The 12,595-nt window shown below is 34.7% G+C and overlaps 1 protein-coding gene across 1 annotated transcript; it reads right to left on the reverse strand.

The window, feature by feature from the left end:
• Positions 1-434: 434 nt before the first annotated feature.
• LOC120633945 (mediator of RNA polymerase II transcription subunit 29) lies at positions 435-12,543 on the reverse strand. Its single transcript, XM_039904381.1, has 5 exons — positions 12,164-12,543; positions 11,092-11,153; positions 10,189-10,273; positions 4,737-4,835; positions 435-662 (listed from the first exon to the last, which is right to left on the reverse strand). Exons 1-5 carry the CDS (start codon positions 12,383-12,385, stop codon positions 546-548), a joined length of 585 nt encoding a protein of 194 aa, XP_039760315.1. The 5' UTR covers positions 12,386-12,543; the 3' UTR covers positions 435-545.
• Positions 12,544-12,595: the final 52 nt, after the last annotated feature.

Here is a 12,595-nt window from a genome sequence, read left to right on the forward strand (position 1 = left end):
CATTTTATAGTGATCTCAAAAGTCATAAAAACATCGGTGCCTTATTCTTTCCTTATTTATAGGTGTAAAAATAAAATAGGTAGGTAGTATAAAATTAAATTTGTTTTAAAATTTTAATTTAAGACTCTTACAGTAGCGATGTTGACACTAATAATTAAAAAGTCAATTATTTATGTTCATTCTCGAAAATAGATTTAAAACCAATTATAATGATGTAATAATGAAAGAAATAAATTGTATAATAAACAATTTAAAAGCGTTTAATGTTTATAAGGGGCAAGTTATCTAAATAAAAAACTTTAACCGTTTGTAACTTTTTATTGTACAATTTAAATTACATTTTCACTGTCCGTCATAATTTTTAAATAATGAGTCGCATGCCATAATAACATATAGTAATTGAATGAAAATGATCAATAATAAAAAATCTCGTGTAAATTGATAACGCTTTAATAATATAGCTTATAATTAGGCTTAATTATTACAGATAAGTAATAATAAATGTTTAAATTTACCGCTCTATGTATTGTTTTATTTGTCTATGGTCACTCTGCGGGCGATATATTCTGTGCAGCTGCTACTAACGTGTCGTGGATGTCCTTTGCATATGAGATTTGAAGTCGAACAGTATTTAAATACTGAGGATAGCTGAGCGTGGTCTCCTGAAAAGATAAATACATATTCTGAACTTAATCACCAGACAATTTAGTATTATGCTGTAGTAAAACTCATTACTAATATTATTAATGTGGAAGTTTGTCTACTTGTATATTGAGATCGACCAGCGAAGCGAATAAAATTTGGTACGATTATCTTGTAGCCTGAATATAGACATAGGACACTTTTTAACAAGTCGTTTCTCAGGTGAGTGGCGGCAGCCGTGCCTAGTTACCATCCTACTGAATAAGTGGTGCCACCAAGCGATTTACCGTTCCGGTACGATGCCGTGTAGAAATCATAGGGATATTTATATATACCTCTATACCTAATTGTACATTTATTCTACATTTATTTGAAGTAAAAGCGTCGAAATTGTCGTTTAGTGATTTATCACGCTCTGTAATTTGAAAGGTGATCTCAGTTGCATTTTGACTAAACACTGAATAACTAAATTATTTTTACCATGCTTTCATTAACTCATTAAAGGGCACGGCTCTCCTCCCACAATGAGAAGGGGTTAAGGCTATAGTCCACAACGCTGGCCCAGTGCGGATTGGTGGGGATTTGGCTTAACACACCTGAGAGGGACACCTTGAGAACATGATGGGGAACTCTCAGGTATGCAGGTTCCCTCACGATGTATTCCTTCACAGTTGAAGAAAGTGATATTTTAATTGCTTAAAATGTTACATAACGAGAGGTATGCTTGCGCCGTCTGAGTCTCTCAACAATACTGAAGTTTAACGCTAATCCATATATATCAAATTTATAAAAAAAAATACACAGCGCCACAATTTCGTGAACTTTTAAATATACTAATAATTATATCTTGAAAATAAATCAACAAATTCAATAACACTTATTAGAGCACATTTTGTAAAATTGCTAAGCAGTTTAATTTTTTTATGTAACACACGTTAATTCAGGAAATGAGTTGGACGTAATATTTTGAACGGATGCCTACGAAAGGGCATGGGTCAAGTTTGAGGCTCGGCGTCATATCGTTCATCTGATCCAAGCGGTACGTTACTCTAGTACCAGTTAGTACATCTCGAAAACTTCCATGCCGAGTTCCTCTGTCGAGTTGTCTTACTGGATACTTCTTACAAATATGCTATAAATATTTGTTAGAAGTAACCAGTAAGACACGAGTTGTCTTACTGGTTACTTCTCGGATCGGGTGAAGATCATTATCTACACCCATGTACACCCAACAATATAATATCATCATAGTAAATAAATGCTGTATTTGACAGTTCAAAAATAGAAGTGCTCCGATCGTCACCAAACTTTACAGGATTACTCGCCAGGTCAATCCGGAGATTTCCCGAAAGTTATATTGAAATCGGTCCAGTCGTTTCGGAGCCTATACGGAACATACCCACACACTTTCTCTTTTATATATACAATATACATAGATAGATAGAAGCTGATTTCACAAAGCTTTATGCGCTTTGTGACTTTATAGAGTAATACCACAACGAATTGAGTTTAACGATATCTATAAAATTCGTACTAGTGATATTTGCTAGACTTCAAGGGCTCGGAACTGACCATACTAACATTCTACGTACATCGCAAACATTCCGCGGAAGCCTTGAATTGCTAGATAACATTTATTGCAATATTTTATAAACAGCTCAAGGAAAACTAATACCTACATACTTTGTAACGATTCTATATATAGACGGTACTTATAATAACGGTTTTTTATGTCTTATGCCCTATTTTGCTAACGGCGGACACCTAATCAAAAAGATTCCTACGCCTACATTTACCTTTCACTAATAGGTTTTATAATCCTACTAATATTATAAATGTGAAAGTTTGGATGTTTGTTACTCAATCAAGCACTTGATGAAATTTGGCATGCATGTAGCTTTTGACATGGAAAAGAACATAGGTTACCTTTCATCACGATTCCTTAAGAAATTCCCAGGGGAAAATTAAAAACTAAACGAGCCGCGGGCAGGCAGCTTTGAAAATTGGTATGCATGTCATCTATGCTATGGAAAAGGGCATGTACTTTCTATACCGATCTATCAAATAGTTCCCGTGGTGAGACAGAAATTGTTAGCGAGCGAACTTTAGACCCAATTCTGAAGTCCACGCAGACGAAGTCGCGGGCAAAAGCTAGTAAGATAATAAAAGTCGTTTTCTCACCGAACGTTTGTTTCTAGGAAATTGAAATCCTAGTAATTAATACAATTTTAAAATTCAACGTTTAAATAGTGAATGAAGTTAAATAACCATTCCCGAAGGGCCAAGAAGGCGGATGAAAATTTATTTGTTAGTCTAACCTAATCTCTCTAACTACCAGTCTGATATTAATTATTTTTTTTTGCATTTGCATCTCATAGCTAAATAATTGAGGAAAGCTATTATAAAACCTTTACGACTTTAAAAATATATATGGAATCACGTCGGAAGTTATTCAATGTTCTGTCACACTTCAACTGAATGTGAAAAAAACCTTTTAAATGTGATAAAACACTGAATTACTATTACGACGTCGTTCCAAGTTTATTTGTAGTGCTCTTAGGATTTAGGCAAAGAGTGAGCGCTGAAACGCGGTGTGACGTAAAATAAAATTTTGTATGAGACAAAAGTACGCCGAAGTTATCGCGGAGAAACACTTTTTTTATGGTAACAAAATATTAAGGGTATGGGTAAAATTTAACTGGCATACTCCCTGTTAACAGGTTAGCCCGCTACCAGGTGAGATTGCATTCAAGGTCGAACTTGTAAAGTAATTAAAGCAAGCAGGTAGATCACCTGGTTAGCAACACTTATATGCATAGTATAGAGCTATACTTAGAAGGGCATACGAGGGTCGTCCTACAAAGGTTCCACCCTGAGGCGTAAATGTAAAGCCTAATGTACAATTAATTTCACAGTCAACCCCGACCAGAACACACTAATGTTGCTTGGCCCCTGAAATTACAACCGCTGTAGTCTTTCTTCCCGACGAGTAAAATTCCCCCCTCTTGACTATCTATTCCGGGAGTATCTCAGCTTCGGAAGGTTCCGCCTAAACCATGAGTTCCTTTGCGAACGCCTTTGGGCGTCCCCCTACGAGTTGGATTTTCTTATGCGAAAGAATACTGCGTTTAAATCCTACACCGGCTTGGTAAATTCCATCCTGAGTTACCTCAAGTAGTACATTAATACAAAAGCGTTATATAAGAGAGTTAAGTTAAATTTTTCTTTTCATATACATAGTTTTAGTTTACTAATTAATTTAGGAAGAACAGCCCAGTCGATGTTCCTCAAAAATTGTAACTCAAAAAATATTAAGGCACCATTGAGAACCCTCAAAACCCTCATTCAACCATTATTTATGTCCTAAAACAGTGAAAGTGCCCCGCGCACGTCGCACTTCACACCCGCGTAATGTTGCTATCTCACATTATTTTCCAATTTTCCCACATAACGGTAAACTATTTAAATAACTATCAACTGCTAAACAGAGTGAAGTAACTAACTGTCTGTTCGACAAACACCACTAAAGTGGCGTGGTTTTTGCTGCTTCAATATTACTCGTGTACCGGTTTCTGCATTTTCTTTATACTGTGATAAGCACCTTTTATATGAAAACTAGCTGTTACCCGCGACTTCGTCTGCGTTTGATTTTGTTTTTTGATGTGGCATTCAATTTAGTTGTAGTTTAAAAAAAAAAAAAAGCATTCAGTATCGCTAAGCCTTAAATGAGGGGTTTGCTGCTGTCCGCTGAGGAGTTCTGTCCTCTATCTCCAACCACATTCATCACATCTTCACAAAGTTTGGGCAAAATGAAACACATATTATAACCTCTATAGTACAAAACTATTATTTAAATCGGTTATAATTTGTCGGGGTTATGGTGTAAAATCGTCAAACATCCCCTCTCCCAAAGGAACCGAGCTTAATGTCGGGATTAAAAGTATCCTATATTAATTCTAACACTTCCAAGAATATGTTTACAAAGTTTCATGAGGATCGGTTAAGTAGTTTTTGCGTGAAAGCGTAACAATCAAACTTACATTGACATTTATATCCCTAAAAATTTGGAAAAAAAACTAAATTAAAAAATTTACCTGTGCAGAGGAGCCAGAATCCAATCTTGATGGTATAACTGTGAGTGGCAAATAATGGGCGGCTGACTGTGCTTGCTGAATACAGGTGATTGCGGTTCTCTGTAAAACAATATTCCAATATCAGATAATTTGCAATGTCCCCGACTCAGCGTACATCGGTGCCAATTCTGTTGTACACGAATCTCCAAAGTAAACTTGACAGGTCTAAAAGTAGGGCTACCCTATTGTACCGAAAACCACAGTGTTCTGTTTAAAGTGTCTCTACCAACGGTTCGGAACGCAGATTCTATCGAGAAGAAGCCGGCAAGAAACTCAGTAGGTGCCGTATACTATTGAACTGATCTTAAGAAAATCGAAATTTGCCGCTAGCATTCTTTCTGAAGAAAGGGTACAGGTACGGAGGGAGATCTTCTCAAGCACACGGAAAATTAGAAATTCCACAGTCTTAGTCGCGGGCATCCGCTTAAATCACCCTTGCACGCACAATACAATAATACAATAATCCTTCTGTTATATGCAGACTTTTTCAACAGTAGGTGTTATAAAACTTCGCTTTTATAAAAATGTCATATTATAGTGTAATAAATGTTAATAAAGTGTACCTGTGTATGTCTGTCTGACTTTGATCTGATTATCCAGGAACAGATTTTAGGGTGCTGGAAATGTATTAATTTAAAAAAAAAAGATAATTGTCATTCGCGCTCGTGAAGGCTAAACGTTGCGCGCCGTAAAAAAAGGTAAATTATTCAATAAGTATTTTTATTGTGATTCAAGTTTTGATAGCACACCGCCAGATATTTTAAATATATTTTTATAATTATAATTTCAAGAAAATAAAAATGAGTGACGCGGTAAATATACCTAAATATTATGCCGAGCACATGGGGATACCAAATACATTACGATTAATGTTGGGAGGTCCCGATGCCTCCCAAAATTACTCGTAATGGATGGTATTAGGTAGAAATAACTACTTATAGTAAAATTGTTGATGAAGACTCCGATGGCCACAGGATTACACACTACACAATAATAAGGATTTCAAGAATCAATTACTTCGATATAGTTGCCAAGCAATTTAAGCTCATCAAAACAAACTAGCTGATGGTTAAAATCGATGTCCTAATTGACATCTGTCATTAGTGTTGGCAAACAGTTCTATATGAATAATTTGATGTGATTAAGAAGTATCTACGTGAGTACTTAAAAGTGTTATTTTCTATGTACTTCCTCCTCACAATCTTCCTCTTTAGATAGCCATACAAGTAGGTACCTATTCTATTTGTAAAATTGTTTACTTAATGTTGTTAATACGTTGTGTAAACAAACGTATCGAAGAGGAATATATAAAGCAGAAAAATTAATATACGCAATCGTATGACTTATCACGTCACAATATAAGGAGGATGTAAAGCTAGAAGCACACTTGGGATAAGATCGGGATACCAAGAATGGAGTGGCGTGCTCAGGATCTTCAATCAGAGTAGGCATTATAACTGGCAGCGGGGCTAGCACAGGCGGGAGATAAAAATTATATCCCCCGATTATATCCTCTGACAAGGGATATAATTAACGTGTCCACCTGATAAATCACAGGAACATAGAATAGGAGAAGTTTACCCCCGTTTATTAATACACATATATTATTTGGATATTATTTCCACTTGTGCGCCAGTGCTCTGAGAGTTTATAAAGCTGTGGAAGAAGGTAAATTTATATCCTTTTCCCGGGGAGATAATTGTCTCCTGCCCATGCTAGCCGTGCAGGTTATATAAGATTCAAGACCACAGAGTGTACGTACAATCGACGATGAAAGCAATTAAAGATCATATCTTTTATTTCATGAAGGAAAAGGTGGAAAAAGTTAGGGAAAAGGAAGCGCGATACAATAAAAAAGTACATCGAGACAAAATCCAAGGCATATCTAAACTTGCTATCCAAAGAATTCTCAGATGGCAAAGATTTCTGGACCACCGAAAACTAAACAACCGAACAAACTCTAAAAGCGTTTTAAGCATATATTTTGAGAATAAAGTCTCTTAGTTTAACTATGTATAAAGGGAGAAAGAAAAGAAAATATACTTTAAAATTAGTTATTAAAGGTACGGATAGCAAAATACGTGGAAGGTGCACGTAGCTCGGAGAACCGAAGGACGTTGGGCTCCTAAGGTGCCTGAAAGGCGACTCCGCTAACGCAACGTTGGTCGGCCATGAACGAGGTGGACAGACGACATCAAAATAGTTACTGGGTGCTGCTGGAAACATGTGGCCCAGACTTTCGATTTTGGAACTCCCTACAAAAGACCAGTCTCCAGCAGTGGACGTAAATCGGTTGAAGTTATGATGATGACTATGATAAACATGATAAGTAACTGCGCTAAGATGCAGTTGCTGTTTGTTTTACCTATGAAATTGTGAATGTACGAAAAACTAGACTTACCTCTAAAGATAAGTAAGGTAAATTAAAAACCTTACTAATCTTTAGAGGCATTTTCAGGATGCATTTGGAAAATATAATTTGCAATGCAGTCTCATACTTCAACAATGCAATTAAGATAGAAAAGAAAAAGGAACGGAAGGAAGGAAAACTCGAAAAGATTTTAGTCTAGTTACCATATTAGGTAACTACGTAAAAATACAGTTTCGTGTACTGCAAGTGTTTTTATTCGCTAAACGTTATATGCATACTAACTACCCAAAAGTATTATTTGTAAGTCAAGTCTAAGTGTGAAGCAAGCTTCACCATTGGGAGTACATTATTGCTTGTTATTGCTCACAGTTCGATAAGAAGTCATGCAAAGACATCAGTGATAAGGCATCCAATAACTTACATTGGTTGCCAGGTCAATAAGTTAATTGTTGCTCTAAGATGCATTCACGCATAGATGTTTACTGGTTAAGCATTACATAGTAACACTGTAGGTATCTTTGCCATCTGTTAGGGTTTGTCCACACAAGTACAAATATTCTATACTATGTGACACATTCCATTCACTATAGCTTGCCCTCTATATTATATCTCTTTAATATGTATGTATATAACTGCCCGTACTGACTCATTGATCATCTCTCCTTTGTATGATTTTTTTTACTAATGCTTTCATAAAGAGTACCAAAATTTATTAAGAGGAAAAATACGGAGAGAGCTGCGATGATTTAGGATTTCAGAGGCGGGTGAAGAACACGCTTAATGTATTGAAGAAGTGTGGAGAGTGACAGTGTGGGAGTTCGACAAAATGTCACTCGATACATCATGCAATTGTGAGCTGAACAAAAATTCAAAATGGCGATTATAAGATTGCGGCCATACAAATTTGGTAGGGGTCTATCTCGAAGAGTATAAAAAATGCAAGTGTAGTTTCTTAGCAAATGGTGACGACCTAGAAATCTGCTTATTGACTGGAAATTATTTTTTTCAAGTCATTAGCGGATTTAACTTTTTTATAGCAAAAGTATGGCAAATATTAGGTTGGCATTGGGGATTTTTTGTTTTTATAAAAGTATTGTCATTATGACCAATTCGGAAAAATAATAAGGGGATTGAGGGTTTGGACGATGGCTGATGGCAATTGGCAAGGTATCAAAAAAAGGTGGAAGCTGCTTAAATGAAAAATATTCAGAACGTCAAACTGCACATTTCTCTTAAATAACAGATTAGGTACTTCAATACTAAAATCAAATAAACAACAGTCATCATGCTCGCAATGCTTGAAAACATATTATTGGTGTATTTTGCAACTTACCCAATTATAATATACAGGCTGTTCAGTATTGAACAGCCTGTATTGGGGGAAAACAAAAGACGGTTGTTTGCTTTTATCATCACATTGTCTGAGCTGAGCCATAGTGTGCGTACTGCGTTCTTAGAAATTTGTGGTCTACATATTAGTACATATTTTTCATATGTTTTCGCTGTTTTTAAATTAGGTTGGATTTAATTTAGTTAAACCACACCTAAGGGTATTATGTTACTGCTATTTTATCACTTAATTGCCCGCGCAACATACGCGCGTCCAGTTACGTAATTTACGAACCACCTCATAAATCATAGGATTACGATTTTTAAATTTTACGCTATCTACTCGCTGTAAGCCCCTAGCCTGGACAAAAACCCTGTGGAGCTTTTAAAATGAAGATATATGCATATTGTACCCTATCACTCAGTACTATTACTGTTTTCCTTGTGTTTTTCCTATTGTGTTGTGTTGCAAAGTTTTTCTATTCTATTCTGTTCTATTGTTTTTCTTACCTGTATTATTATGTAAACAATCTCTTCAGTACTTTTTTATGTAAAGTATGTTTCAACATATTAAAGAGAAAATTAAATTCATAGAGATTTTGTTTTAAATCAAGTGAAGACATTGTAACAAAACATTTGTAACCCTTACACTTCTTATACATGTGATATATCTGCATAAACCTTTGCATTGCTTATGTATGTGTCCTTAGCAAGAAAATTCCAAATGTCAGTGATAAGTGATAGGTGAAAGTCAATAAATGACTTTCATAATGTTTATGTCTCCATCATTACATGTTTACCTGACTGTTGGAAAAGTTATTAGATATTTTGTTTATAATTAGAAATTAATACTATTAGATACAATGAAACATGTTATTATATAATATTCTAGCTTTTTACCGCGATATTTAGCGAAGTACCTAATTCGGTTTTTTAGTTTTGTAAAAGTAACTTTTTATTACTTTTTTTTGAGAAAATGTTTTCTACTTACTGCATACTGATTTTCTATAACTCTGAAAAGTTATGCAGGTTATGCAAAATTTCTTGATAATCAGTTGAGTAGTTAAGTTACAAAACCGGAACAAAGTCACCTTCACAATTATAATATTAGTTAGGAAAACAAACTTGAGAACAAAAAAAATATGGAATGCTAGTTATAAAGTAGTTTATTGTTTAGTAAGGCATTGGATATAGTATAATTTAATCTTAGTCAAGCAGGGCAGCTACAAGCGAATTTTAACATATCGTCAAGAGAAGAAGAACAACTTAAGAGGGCCCCATCCGAACTTAAGCCTATCCATGAATGCTTTATGTGTATTTGTATATTAAGGGGGAAAACAAAAGACGGTTGTTTGCTTTTATCATCACATTGTCTGAGCTGAGCCATAGTGTTTTAAGTTGTTCTCACATTAAATACACCTAAATATTTTTTAACAAGCTCAAGCGGAAGTCACCTTAAAAGATATGGCGAACCTTTAAGTGTTTGGCAAAGTTATTCTTTTGTTCTAAGTACCTATTTGGTGATAATACTTACATTGAAACACAGACAGTAAAGAGGTGTGTCACCATTAAATTCAACAAGACCTATCCCAATTTTTTTTTCAATAATATATCCTGCTTGAAACTGAACTATATAAATTCTGCAAGATCTTTGATGTGACTTTTGACAAATACTTATAAAGTTATTTATGAGTATTTGTGCAAATAACTTACAAGATGTAGTTCCATTTGATCACAAAGTGAAAAAAACTCTTCTAGATTCTTGTCAAACCTTGGTACAGGATTATCCATGCCTTTCCTGAAAGAATATATTACAGCAATAATTTAATTTACCAAATAGAAAAAAAGAAAGAATCGTCTTTATTATCACACATTTGTGTCATAAATTTGTTTAAAGTAAAAATGTGTGACAAAGGAGCTGGCTCAGTATAGCTGCATACTAAAAAGCACAGCACGGGTTTTTAGCCCGCCCCCTTATCTTCGTCATCGCCGAATCCTCGAATAAATTTTGCCATACTACATTCCTAATCTACATTCTACTAATCTTATAAGAAATCCTGCAGATTAGTTCAAAGACTATATTTATTTATTTATTTATTTATTTATTTATTTATTTATTTATTTATTTATTTATTTATTTATTCCCATCTTACATTTTTGTCATTACAGGAAAAAGTTATCCTAATATGACAATTTAATATAATTTTTTGAGGAATTTTGTGTACTTTTGAAATGACAGTTTGGGCGAGGCAATGCTGTTAGTAAGAGACAAAGGTTTTATTAATTTCATCTAAATATTACTTATAGAAAGGAGTGATATGAAGTGCACTGTACCATTTTACGGAAACGCCGGAAGTGGGGAGATGAAGTTGAATATGCTATCAGACATTGAAAGGGATTAGCTAGTCTGAAGGAAAAGCATAACTAATATGTAAGCATTAACTGTTAAAGGTTTTTTAAAAATTTGATTTCGTTCATAAATAGCATAATCTTTATTATACAATGCAATATTCTAAAAAAAAAACCTGAATCCTTTGCTCAACTACTTTTGAGTTATTAAATCAGTAACACAGAGAAGCTTAACTTTTTTTAGATATTATATAGGTATATACATACTGAGTACTTGAATCCACATTGTAGTTTTGATGTAAAATTTGAGCAGCTGATTTCAATGTCATCTGAAAAATGTTAAATTTAATTGTTAATAAGAAACCTTTGCATAACTTTTATGAATATTTTAAGTTCCTTCCTAGAAGATCCTGGAAGTATTCGCTATTGGTACAGCAGTCAAGGAGATTAGAGATAAATATCAAATTAGGCCTTTAAATATTTTCCTATGTGCTCTTGAGATCACTTTTGCTTTTTATTGTTTAAATTTATTGTGTTGGTTCAGAGAAAGTTATACCCATAAGGATGATGATGGCGATGGTTGGAACTGCTATATTTTTTTTGCCCAGAAATAAGAGCACTTTTTTTAACTGTAGAACTGGTGCAGTGACCAGGAGCATTAGACAGAGAAAGTAGGAGGTCCGAGATTCAATCCTAATAATCTTTCCCAATAAGTGGTTTTACTTTAATATACCAGCCATACTCCTAACATCATATACCACCATATGAGACTAACCTGTAGTGCAATAAAATAATATGAAGGCAAGTCGAAACTGAGGGGTACCAAGCTCTGAGTTTAAGTACCTACTCCTTCCAGATTAACATGCTTTCAACCTATAGACTGCATTCAGTCAGTTAAAATCAGGCAATAGCTTGACTGTGTTGTCAAGCATTAATGTAAAAGCATCATCATCAACAGCCTGTAGCATTGAGTACTGAATATAGGCCTTTCCAAGAGCATGCCACCACACAAGGTTTTCCGCCATACTTATCCAGCTGCTTCCATAACATAAAAACAACTACATACTAGAAAACAAGAATACTTTTACTTATAATATTATAAATGTAAAAGTGTTTTTATTATTGTCTTTGTTTACTCCCTAACTAAGCATCTAATCTACTTAATTTTTGGGAAAGAGTTAGTTGATAGGATGGAGTAACATAGGCTTCTTTTATCCCGGGAAAGCAGACAGGTGCAAGCTGTCTGCTTTCCCGGCATAAAAAGAATTACAAAGACCTGTAATTAATACGGACGAAAACGAGGGCAACAGCAAATAGAGTTATAAACTATGATACTCACAGGCAAAGATTCACGTAAGGAACCCATCAACGTCTTAACTTTAGATATATTGTCCATTTTATCCTGTTGCGGCTGCTGTGGGATCGCTTGTTGTACTTGCTGCATTTGTTGCGGAGAGGGTATGGGCATTAAGGAAACTGAAGACATAGGCTGCATGGGCATATTCACATTGGGATTCGACCCAACAGGATTCATCGGTACGTGCATATTCATTTGATTCATGATTGTAAATCTTTTGTATTTAGGGCTTCAAATATCACGTTGTGACTTCACAGCGATAATTTTTAAGTAATTGCAATGCCGTTCGTGCAATTTTCAGTATTTATTGTTTGTTATTTGGTGAAAAAACAACATATAGTTTTTTTTTTTTTTTTTTTTTTTAATGGCTTGTGTTTATACCAATTGGGTACGATTTACTTCGCCAATGTCACG

This window comes from Pararge aegeria, chromosome 22 (genome assembly GCF_905163445.1).
Source record: "Pararge aegeria chromosome 22, ilParAegt1.1, whole genome shotgun sequence".
Lineage (NCBI taxonomy): Eukaryota > Metazoa > Arthropoda > Insecta > Lepidoptera > Nymphalidae > Pararge > Pararge aegeria.